Source organism: Rhinopithecus bieti, unplaced genomic scaffold (genome assembly GCF_001698545.2).
Source record: "Rhinopithecus bieti isolate Rb0 unplaced genomic scaffold, ASM169854v2 scaffold_51154, whole genome shotgun sequence".
In the NCBI taxonomy this organism is placed as follows: domain Eukaryota; kingdom Metazoa; phylum Chordata; class Mammalia; order Primates; family Cercopithecidae; genus Rhinopithecus; species Rhinopithecus bieti.
In genome coordinates, this window is record NW_016820246.1 from 35,586 (window position 1) to 47,588 (window position 12,003).

Here is a 12,003-nt window from a genome sequence, read left to right on the forward strand (position 1 = left end):
TTGAGGCAGAGTCTCACTCTGTCGCCCAGGCTAGAGTGCAGTGGTGCATTCTCGGCTCACTGCAACCTCCACCTCCCGGGTTCAAGCAATTCTCTGCCTCAGCCTCCCAAGTAGCTGGGATTACAGGTGCCCACCACCATGCCTGGCTAATTTTTGTATTTTTAGTAGAGACAGGGCTTCGCTATGTTGGCCAGATGGTCTCGATCTCTTGACCTTGTGATCTGCTTGCCTTGGACTCCCAAAATGCTGGGATTACAGGCGTGAGCCATCACACCCGGCCCAGCCAGTTATTTTTAATGGCTGCAAAATAGCCATTGATCAGGGGACAGAGCAAATATATTTACTCATTTCTTTACTGCCAAATATTTTGTTTGTTCTAATTTTTCACTGTTAATTGAATGACACCATGATTTATATCTTCTTGGATATAAATCCATAATTTGACTAACATTCTTTTTTTTTTTCTTTTTTCTGTTTTTGGAGATAGAGTCTCACTCTGTCACCCAGGCTGTAGTGCAGTGGTGTGTTCATGGCTGGGTGCAGTGGCTCATGCCTGTAATCCCAGCACTTTGAGAGGCCAAGGCTGGCAGATCACTTGAGGTCAGGAGTACAAGACCAACCTGGGCAACATGGCAAAACCCTGTCTCTATAAAAAATACAAAAACTAACCGAGTGTGGTGGTGTGTGCCTGTGGTCCTAGCTACTTGGGAGGCTGAGGTGGGAGGATCGCTTGAGCCATAGGGGTGCAGGTTGCAGTAAGCCAAGATCACCACTGTACTCCAGCCTGGGTGACAGAGTGAGACCCTGTCTTAAAAAAAAAAAAGAAAGAATCTAAAATAATAACAGATTATTTTAGGATTGTCAAAGTATCAGTATTTTTTTTTATTTTTGCAAATTTTATGTCATATAGTTTAGAACTTCTTGTGTTAAAAAATAAAATTGTCAAATGTTTGATTATCCTTCCTCATCTTTGAAATCTCCAATTTATTTACTGCATTTAGCATGAAATTGTCTTAGGTCTTGGCAGCACATCCCTATAAAGCCTCCCACCATCTCACTTTCTCTGCATAAGTTATCCTCTTTGTGTATATTTGCCACACATTGAAAATCCTGAATTAGGTACTTCACACTGCCTGCGTTACTTAGCCTTGCTGCCTCAATGTGATTTGCTTGTGAAATCCAAAGATTTTAACACAAGTCTAAGCAAAACATAATGTATGATTTAGCTATGAAAAATTGCATCAGCTGGGTCCAGTGGCTCATGCTTGCAATCCCAGTACTTTGGGAGGCTGAGGCGAATGGATTGCTGGAGCCCAGGAGTTGGAGACCAGCATGGGCAGCATGGCAAAACCCCATCTCTACAGAAAATAGAAAAAATTAGATTGGTCTGGTGGTGTGTTCCTGTGGTCCCAGCTACTCAGGAGACTGAGGTGGGAGGACTGCTTGAGGGTAGGAGGTTGAGGCTGCAATGAGCCAAGGTCGTGCCACTGCACTCCAACCTGGGTGACAGAGCAAGACCCCATCTCAATAAAATTAATTAATTAATTAATTAAAATGGCATCACTGGCATTTCAAGAGTACTAAAGAAGATTTTTAAATTATCTGATGTTTGGCATTAAGTCGCTGCCTTTTATTTATTTATTTTGAGACACAGTCTTGCTCTGTCACCCAGATTGGAGTGCAGTGGTGTGATCTTGGCTCACTGCAACCTCCGCCTCCCGGGTTCAAGCGATTCTCCTGCCTCAGCCTCCCAAGTAGCTGGGATTACAGACATGCACCACTGTGCCCAGCTAATTTTTTTGTATTTTTAATAGAGATGGGGTTTCACCATGTTGGTCAGGCTGATCTTGAACTCCTGACCTCGTGATCCACCCACCTTGGCCTCCCAAAGTGCTGAGATTACAGGCATGGGCCACTGCGCCCGGATGCTGCATTTTATTTTATCCTGAGAGTGAGAACAGCTATTTTTTTTTTGCAGTATGTTCACTTTTTCCTTTTGAATGTCCTGGCTTCCATTCTAAAACTGTGTGAGAACCATAGCAATGGTTTAATAAAGGAATGTAGACAGTTCTCTGTTACATGAGGTGTTTTGTGGTTGTTATGTGAGATGTACACTGACACTGCCATGTTCCCTGTTCCTTTTAACTAGGAAGGCAGAGCGTGAAGTAAAAGCATTGGCAAAACTTGATCATGTAAATATTGTTCACTACAATGGCTGTTGGGGTGGACTTGATTATGATCCTGACATCAGTGCTTATGATCCTGAGAGCCCTGATTATGATCCTGAGAACATCAAAAATAGTTCAAGGTAACTAAAAACAAATTCTCATAGCCATAATAGGATGGAAGGAAATTGTTATTTACTACGTGTGGGCCACTGGATAAGGCTATTAATTATCACAATTAATAATCGCAATTCCCTCCGTTCCACAGGTAAGGAGAAAGTGAAAATCTCTTTCTTGTTCCTCCTCTTGCTGCGCACTTGCTCTCACAACCCTTTGTTACATCCTCACCTCTTCAAAATCTCAGGTTCAGCTTTCCTGACTCCATTGTTTAATGGAGAGCCTTGTTCACGTGCCAGCTTCAGTGCAGGCTGTAGTGTAGTCTTGTGAAGAGAGTTTTAACACATAGATGCTGCATCTGGGGGCTCTTTCCTCAGCTACCAACACTTTTCTGTCCCTCTCTTAGGCTGTGATTGGTGTGGTGCAGTCAAAGGTTCTCTTTGGAATGTAACTATACCACTTATGCTGGGGTGGTGGGCAGTGAAAATATTTTTAAGACCCACAAAGTGAGATGGGGGCACCCTCATGTTTCATGTCAGTTAAGCCACTGCCAAACAACTGGAGATCCTAAAGAGCTGGCGTCTGTCTTTGAAAGTCACCCAACCTATTAGGGGGACAGTCATCTCACTAAAATCCTGAGGCCAATGGGGTCCTGTTCATTCATTCTCTCCTGCCCCACCTCCATCTCCATGTCATGTAACTGAGAACTTTACCATCAGTTCAGGAGTTATTGACCATCAGCATACAGGACTTTAGTTTTCAGCAAATTCTTGGCTACCTCTTCCTGTTTTCAAGCCAACATATATACAAAGAATATAAATGAATATTGAGGCTAACTTAATTAAAAAAAAAAAAAAAAAACATGGTTAGCAAAAAAAAAAAAAAAATCAATCCTCCAATTTATATCTCTTAGTAATTTGTTGGCACTTCTCCTAGAGTAGTACCTTTCCTATTGTTTTAGGTTTGCTTTCTCTTTACTCTCTCCTATTAAACTATTATCCCCATGATGGCAAGGATAGTGTCTAACTCATTTTCTCATCTCTAGGTGCTTTTCTTGATCAGTAGATGGAGGGTGAATTAAAAGGTTTCAAAATTACTTTATATAATAATGAAATTTAGTTTCCTGCAACTCTATTGTATTCGTGTTCCTATTTCTATCTGTTAGCAAAGGTGATTGCAGATCTTCAGCAATAAAGAATGGGTGGCTCGAATGCAGTGGCGAAATCTTGGCTCACTGCAAGCTCCGCCTCCCGGGTTCACGCCATTGTCCTGCCTCAGCCTCCCAAGTAGCTGGGAACCCGCCACCACGCCTGGCTAAGTTTTTGTATTTTTTAGTAGAGACGGGGTTTCACCGTGTTAACCAGGATGGTCTCGATCTCCTGACCTCATGATCCACCAGCCTCGGTCTCCCAAAGTGCTGGGATTACAGGCATGAACCACCGTGCCCGGCATCTTCTTTTTTCTTTTTGAGACAGAGTCTTACTCTGTCGCTCATGCCAGAGCTCAATGGTGTGATCTCAGCTCACTCCAACCTCTGCCTTCTGGGTTCAAATGACTCTTGTGCCTCATCCTCCTGAGTAGCTGAGACTGCAGGTGCCATGCCACCACACCCAGCTAATTTTTGTATTTTTAGTAGAGCTGGGGTTTCGCCCTGCTGCCCAGGCTGATCTCAAACTCCTGAGCTCAAGCAATCCGCCAGTCTCGGCCTCCCAAAGTGCTAGGATTATAGGTGTGAGCCACTGTGCCCGGCCCGGCTCATATTTTATAAATTAGCTAAACAAATAAAGCTCTGGACATCTGGGAACTTATGATTAAAATAAAAAATGGCCTATTATATTTTGATTCAAATTTGTTTATTATATTTAGATTTCTATTTTGAGACATGTTTTGGCGTTCTTAAGATAAGGTATAAGCTTTTAAAAAGTTATGTATTTTTTATAAATTTATATTTATTGTTACTTTTAACATACTATGAATTTTATACCCAGATTAAAGACTAAGTGCCTTTTCATCCAAATGGAATTCTGTGAAAAAGGGACATTGGAGCAATGGATTGAAAATAGAAGAGGCGAGAAACTAGACAAAGTTTTGGCTTTGGAACTCTTTGAACAAATAACAAAAGGGGTGGATTATATACATTCAAAAAATATAATTCATAGAGATCTTAAGGTAAGTGGAAAAATGTACTTTATTAATAGATATATATATATATATAATTTAGTAATTTTAAAATACATCTTCTCAGCAGGGCACAGTGACTCACGCCTATAATCCCAGCACTTTGGGAGACTGAGGCAGGCAGATTACCTGAGGTCATGAGTTTGAAACCAGCCTAGCCAACATGGTGAAACTCTGTCTCTACTAAAAATACAAAAATTAGCTGGGCATGATGGTGTGCACCTGTAATCCCAGCTACTCGGGAGGCTGAAGCAGGAGAATCGCTTGAACCTGGGAGGGGAGGTTGCAGTGAGCCGAGATTGCTCCACCACACTCCAGCCTAGGTGAAGAGTAAGACTTGTCTCAAAAATAAATAAATAAATAAATAAATAAATAAATAAATAAATAAATAAATTAAATAAGTAAATATATATGTGTGTGTGTGTGTATACACACACACACATAAAATAAGATAGATATATTTTTTCTCTAGTTTTAGAATAGTGGTTGATTGGTAGTTACGAGAAAATGATATCTAAACATTTCCATGCAAATGATTACTGTGACTGGCACAGCCAACTGACTGCTCTGTCCCTGCTCCTCCTGCCTCCTCTAAGTGACTCAGGCTTATTCGAGAGGCAGAGGGGACTCTGCTGACTGTGGCTTTAGGAATATGGTTCCCTAATCTCTCAGTCATTACTCTTGAGGGCTGTCACAGCTACTGGGTCCAGAGTCTAATATTGTCTTGGTTAAACATTTCAACCCCATGATTGGAAAGTTGCAGTAATCCCAGACTGGGAAAGTATATCATCCCTTAGTATTTTCATTTTCCTCTGGCTTTTATGGTCTGGAAAAGGAGTTTCCCTATTTTTACTTCTCATCAAAATGACAAAAGGTAAGAGGCAGAGCAGCCCTTCCCAGCCTTTCTTCCATTCCCTATTCCCTGTGACTTGCCTAGCCTGTCACAAGCTGGCCATCCTGAATCCTGTCCCTGGACCTTTGCTCATGTTCTTCTCTCTCATGGAATATACACTTCTGCCTGTCCCCTTTGCTTGTAATTCCTTTACTGAGCCTTTCCTGATCACTCTGGAACTGCCTTTTTCTGTTCTAGGCAGAAGTACCTTATTTATGTGACTAACTGCTTACCCTACCCCTCTAAAACAGCCAGGAATAAGGAATGAAACAAAAAATTCCTTGAGAGAAATAAGTGCCCATATATACAGTTGTTATTGGGCTCAGATAGGAATGAGTAGTCCTTAAAAGGTATTACTTCCGTGGTCTGCCCAGGGGCTGGATGTCTGATGCATTGGTGTTTTGAGTCTGCCTAGTTCCAGTATGTCTATTCTACAATACCTGAAGTTATTACTTGAAGTTGGAACATTGTCAGGACTATTTAAAAAGGATAAATGTAGAGTTGGTCATGCTTTCACTTTGGGATAAATCATACATATAGTTAAATAACAAAGAAGCACAATTATTTCTATATACAATAATTTGCAAATAAATGCAGAAGTATAGGCATTAAGTTCCTCGTCCTCAGAATGAATTAGCAAAATTCTGACTGGCGCCTACCCACTTACCTGCCAACTATGTCCTGCACTGTATATAGCCTGTGTCATGGACTGATCTTTTCTTGCGTCTATTTGCAGAGAATTTTTGCTCTTGCTGCGGTTGCTCAAGGGTCAGACTTTATTATTATTCTTAAATTTTTAATTTTCTTTTCTTTTTTCTTTTTTTTTTTTTGAGACAAGGTCTTGCTCTTTTGCCCAGGCTAGAGTGCAGTGGCACGATCACGGCTCGTTACAGCCTTGACCTCCTAGGCTCAAAAAGTCCTCCCATCTCAGCCTCCTGAGTAGCTGGGACCACAAGTGTGCACCACCACACCTGGCTAATTTTTTGTTTTTGTAGAGACAGGGTCTCACCATGTTGCCGAGGCCGGTCTCAAACTTTTAGACTCAAAGCGATCGTCTTGCCTCAGCCTCCGAAAGTGCTGGCATTCCAGGTGTGCTCCACTGCACCCGGCCTGAAGCCCTGATACTGAGACTTCTTTCATCTTCTATAACTTTTCTAGCTCTCACTACTACAGTTGTTGATTTATCTCCTTTAAGAAAAGATACAATAAAGATGTACACCTTTTGGATTATGCTTTGCAAAACAGTAGCTGTAGGTAGTTTTGCCAGGAAATGGTCTTTACCCAATGCGGCCCCTCTTACAAAAGTCTCCAAGTGTTTAACCACTTTCTGTTGGAATCTTAGGAACTAGACCAAAGGCACTGAGAAGGGGCATAGGGGTTTCTGGAGTGAGGACTTCTTATCCAAGTCTGCTTCTCTCTAAAATGTTCAGTCTCCTAAAGCCCAGGCTCTGGTCATCTTCAGCCTGAGCATCAGCCCTGTTCCTGTGCCTCCTATGTGAAGTTTGTACCCCTTTATTTTGTCTAGTCATAACTGATTAGACAAAATGTGACATTATTGTTTTTATTTATTTTGGTTTTTGTTTTTTTGAGACAAGGTCTCGCTCTGTTTGTTGCCTAGGCAGGAGTGCAGTTGCATGATCTCAGCTCGCTGCAGCCTCAACCTCCTAGGCTCAAGCAATCCTCCCACCTCAGCCCCCCACATAGCTGGGACTACAGGCACAGGCTACCAAGCCGGGCTATTTTTTGATATTTTGTAGAGACAGGATTTCACCATGTTGCCCAGGCAAGTCTTGAACTCCTGAGCTCAAGTGATCTGCCAGCCTTGGCCTCCCAAAGTGTTGGGATTGTAGACATGAGTGGCAGTAGAGTGATCTTAACTCACTGCAACCTCTGTCTCCCGGGTTCAAGCAATTCTCCTACCTCAGCCTCCCGAGTAGCTGGGATTCCAGGCCACCACACCTGGCTAAGTTTTTGTATTTTTAGTAGAGACAGGGTTTCACCATGTTGGCAAGGTTGGCCTTGAACTTCCGGGCTCATGCGATCTGCCCGCTTCAGCCTCCCAAAGTGCTGGGATTACAAGCATGAGTCACTTCGCCTGGCCCACTTTTCTTTTAATGAACTATAAAAGTGATCTGATATTTTTACTAGATAGCCTCATCCAGCTTAGATATTTACATGGCTTCATACATTCAATTTTCTCTTTCTTAGAGTCAGGTGATAGCCTTATGTGGGCCTAGCAGTTCCACTTGCAATCCCAGCATATTCTTACACTGCAGCTTGAACGTAGCATAGGAATATTTTCTCTTCACATCCACCCCACATCTGTCTACAGCTTTCCATCTGTATTATTGGTGTTAGGCTCCAATCAGACTGTTAATTGAATTCTAATCCAACTGCTAATTGCTGCATGAGCCATCATCTCAGGCTGGCTTCTCGGAAGCTCCTCCTTCAGCCTTCCCTGGGCTTGTGGTCTCTTCCCTCTCAGGTACTTACTAGGTAGACCCTCTCATAAGTGCATTATCCCATAGAGTCTGTGTGTATAGCCTAACATTGTATTAAAAGTCCAGCCTTTTCAAAAATAGCAAAATATTAATTTTCTCATCAACTACCTTCCTGTTTTTATGGTCTTTAGAATATTGGTCAGTATAGCTGGGTGTGGTGGCCTGTGGTCCCAGCTACTTGGGAGGCTGAGGTGGGAGGATCGCTTGAGCCGAGGAAGTTGAGGCTGCAGTGAGCCATGATCATGCCACTGCAATCCATCCTGGATGACAAAATGAGACCCTGTCTCAAAAACAAACAAAAAGAATATTGGTCAGTACCTCCTATGACCTGGGCATGGTGGCTAATGCCTGTAATCTCAGTACTTTGGGAGGCCGAGGCGAGCCGATCACTTGAGGTCAGGAGTTTGAGACCAGCCTGGCCAACATGGCAAAAACCCATCTCTACTAAAAATACAAAAAAATTAGCCAAGCATTGTGGCACATGCCTGTAATCCCAACTCCTCGAGAGGCTGAGGCGAGAGAACTGCTTGCACCCAGGAAGCAGAGGTTGTGGTGAGCCGTGATCATGCCACTACACTCCAGCCTGGGCGACAGAGTGAGACTCCATCTTACAAAACAAAACAAAACCCCTCCTATAAAGCTGTGGAGTCAGAATGACCACTTCTATTCTGTTCTTCCTTTTAAAAAAAAAAAAATCTGCTTAAAGAATTGCATGGATAAAAATATTTCAGAGCTAGTTATTAGCTTCCAATAAACTTGCTATGCCTTCACGGTGGAAGGGATATATTAAGAAGTTGTCAGAGGCTTGGAGAAAAGACCCCCAGGAGAAATTCTGCACAGGCTAATCTGCAGTATTGTTGGGAATGGAACCATTCCGAGAATCTCAAAGTTGCAAGGGGTCTTAAGGATGTCTACTTCAGTCCCTATCAGATCGTGGACTCATATTTGCAACATTTCCTCTAGTGGTTGTTCAGCCCTATCTTGGGATGGGGAACTGTCTAACTCCCATTCTTTGGACAACACTATTAGGATATTAGGATATTTTAAAGCTAATCTTTAGGTCATTTCCACCCTATAGTCCTGGATCTTTTCCCTTGGACCATGCAGAGTGAATCCACCTTTCTATGTATAATTAAGACATGTGGTAATAGTATGTCAAGTTGGTACATGTAAGTTAAATATTTTTTTTTCATAGCCAAGTAATATATTCTTAGTAGATACAAAACAAATAAAGATTGGAGACTTTGGACTTGCAACATCTCTGAAAAATGATGGAAAGCGAACAAGGAATACGGGAACTTTGCGATACATGAGCCCAGAACAGGTAAGGTCTCTTTCCTGTCTCTCTATATTTTACTTATTTTATTTTAAAATTATAAAAGAGTAGACCCTTCTTATATAATTAAAACAGTACAGAAATATATACTGAAAATTTCCCTTACCAATTCTCTTCCACCCGTATCCTTCTCATCAGTTTATTCTTTATCCTTTTAGATAATGTTTTGAGTTGTAAAAACATACAAACACAAATATACACCCAGACTTTTTTACATAAACAATTATGTGCATACATTTTTTCAAGGACTTATTTTGTTATTTTGTGACTGTATAGCATAATCTCTCCATATTAGTTCAAATAGATCTGCCACATTCTTTTCTTAGCAACTGTATTGTATTTCAAAATATAGAGATACCATAATTTAACTCTTTTTAAAATTTAATCGTATTTTTTTGTTCTTATTTTGTTTTAGAGACAAGGTCTTGCTCTGTTACCCAGGCTGGAGTGCAGTGGTATGATCATTGCTCACTGCAGTCTCAAAATCCTGGGCTCAAGCAATCTTCCCACCTCAGCCTCCTGAGTAGCTAGGACTAGAGGTGCATACCACCGTGCCCAGCAAATTATTTTTATTTTAATTTTTATTATTTATTTATTGTAGAGACAAGGTATCACTATGTTTCCCAGGTTGTATTTCACTATTTTCTTATCGAAGGGTATTTATTTAGGTTGTTTACAACTTCATAAACTTATAGACATTCCTCCTTATTTTAGATCCCAAGAACAAGTAATTCTATGATAATCTGTGATAGATTTCTTGAGGTAAAGTGATTGAATAGATTGACAACTGCATTTCAAATTTAATTGCTGTTTAATTGTCATTCCAAAACAAGTGGTTCTAATAATACTCTCCCCTCAAAATGTATGAGATTTCTGCATCATCATACTCTCCAGTGGTCAGTTTTGGGCACTATGTCGAATTAGGAGTATCTTGCTCTTTTAGTTTGTATTTTCCAGATTTTTAGTAAGGTATGCCCTCTTTTCGTATATTTACTTATACATTTTCTGCAAATTCTCTACTCCTATCCTTTCCCAATTTCTCATAATTAAGTTCTCTTTTTCTCATGTATCGGTAAGGAATCTTGATATATATTGGGTGTTGATTCCTTATCTGTTAACTATATTATAGAATTTTTCTCCTTGATTGTTACTTCTTGTTTATAATTTTTTTTTTTTTTTTTTTTTTTTTTTTTTTTTTTTTTTGAGACGGAGTTTTGCTCTGTGATGTCACCAAGGCTGGAGTGCAATGGCATGATCTCAGCTCACGGCAACTTCTGCCTTCCGGGTTCAAGCAATTCTCCTGCCTCAGTCTCCCAAGTAGCTTGAATTACAGGCACCCACCACCATGCCCAGCTAAGTTTTGTATTTTTAGTGAAGACGGGTTTCACCATGCTGGCCAGGCTGGTCTCAAACCCCTGACCTCAGGTCACCTGCCTCGGCCTCCCAAAGTGCTGGGATTACAGACATGAGCCACCAAACCCGGCACTGCAGCTTTTAAATTGTCATATTTATTAATACTTTCTTTATTGCTGCAAGGTTTCTCATTTTTATTTTGGAGGCTTCTACTACAAGATTATGAAAATATTTTTTGGTTTTACGAACATAAAAATTAACTGCAATTTGAATTAACTTTTGTGTATGTATGAGAAAGGAATGTAACTTGATTTTCCCCCTGTGAATATACAGTTGCTTCATCACTATGTGTTAAGCAGTTCATTATTTAAATGCTATTTTAAGGAAAATTTATAGAGACAGAAAGTGAAACAGAGGTTATCTGGAGGAAGGGAGGAATGGGAACTTCTTGTTTAATGAGTATAACTTCTGTTTGGGATGATGAAAAGCTCTGGAAATAGATAGTGGTGATGGTTATACAACATTGTGAAGGTAGTTAATGCCACTGAATTGTAGGCATAAAAATGGTTAAAAGGGTAAATTTTATGTAATGTCTATTTTACCACAATATTATTTTATGATATATAAAATTCCCACACATTCATAGGTGTGTTTCTGGACTTTGTTCTGTTTCATTGATTTATTTTTTATTTCTCTTTTTAATATTATGCTATTTAGATTATTGTAGCATTATAAAATAGGCTTTAGTATTCAAACAGCAGGACCTGCCACATTATTCTTCAATTTAAAAATGCTCTTAGCTGTTCACATTTACAATTCCAAATGAACTCTAGAATCACCTTGTCATCTTCTGTAACTGGTTTTGAGGTTTTGATAGCAATTGCATCAAATTTGAGGATTCAGGTGAGGAACACTGATATCCTTATATATTTGAGACTTCTCCAAAATTGGTATTTTCCCTCACTTATTCAAGTCATCCATCAGTCAGCTTTTGCCAGACTATGCTGTGGTAACAAATGACCCCGGTTTCTTAGTGGGGCAAAAAATACCAAGGGTCTATTTCTTGCTCACATGACAAGTCGGCAGCAGTCTGTCTGGCTTCAGTTTTGCTCCGTGTGTCTCCTTCATTCCAAGACCCAGGCTGAAGGAAAAATGCTATCTGAGTCACTGCCATCCTCAAGGCAGAAAGCAATGGCAGAACCTTGTGATGGCTTTTACATGTTCTGCTCAGCGGTGGCATACATCACTAAACATCATTGCCCAGAGCAAAAAGCATCGCCCAGCTCAAGGCAGTGAGTGAGGATGGGGAAGAGTAATCCTCTCACTAGGAGGCCAGCACAGAATTGAGGGCAATCGTACAACCTACCTCAAAGCCACTTTTATACTCTTCAAGATAGATATAATTTATTATGCTATGTATATGCTCTCTCTCTCTCTCTCTCTCTCTCTCTCTCTCTCTCT

General features: G+C 40.6%; 1 protein-coding gene across 1 annotated transcript in view; it reads left to right on the forward strand.

Moving 5' to 3' along the window:
• EIF2AK2 (eukaryotic translation initiation factor 2 alpha kinase 2) overlaps positions 1 to 12,003 on the forward strand; it is a 48,013-nt gene that overhangs the window by 28,731 nt on the left and 7,279 nt on the right. Inside the window, exons 11-13 of the mRNA XM_017859692.1 lie at positions 2,150 to 2,308; positions 4,271 to 4,451; positions 9,049 to 9,177. Coding sequence (XP_017715181.1) covers positions 2,150 to 2,308; positions 4,271 to 4,451; positions 9,049 to 9,177 — 469 coding nt within the window. The remainder of the gene's footprint in view (positions 1 to 2,149; positions 2,309 to 4,270; positions 4,452 to 9,048; positions 9,178 to 12,003) is intronic.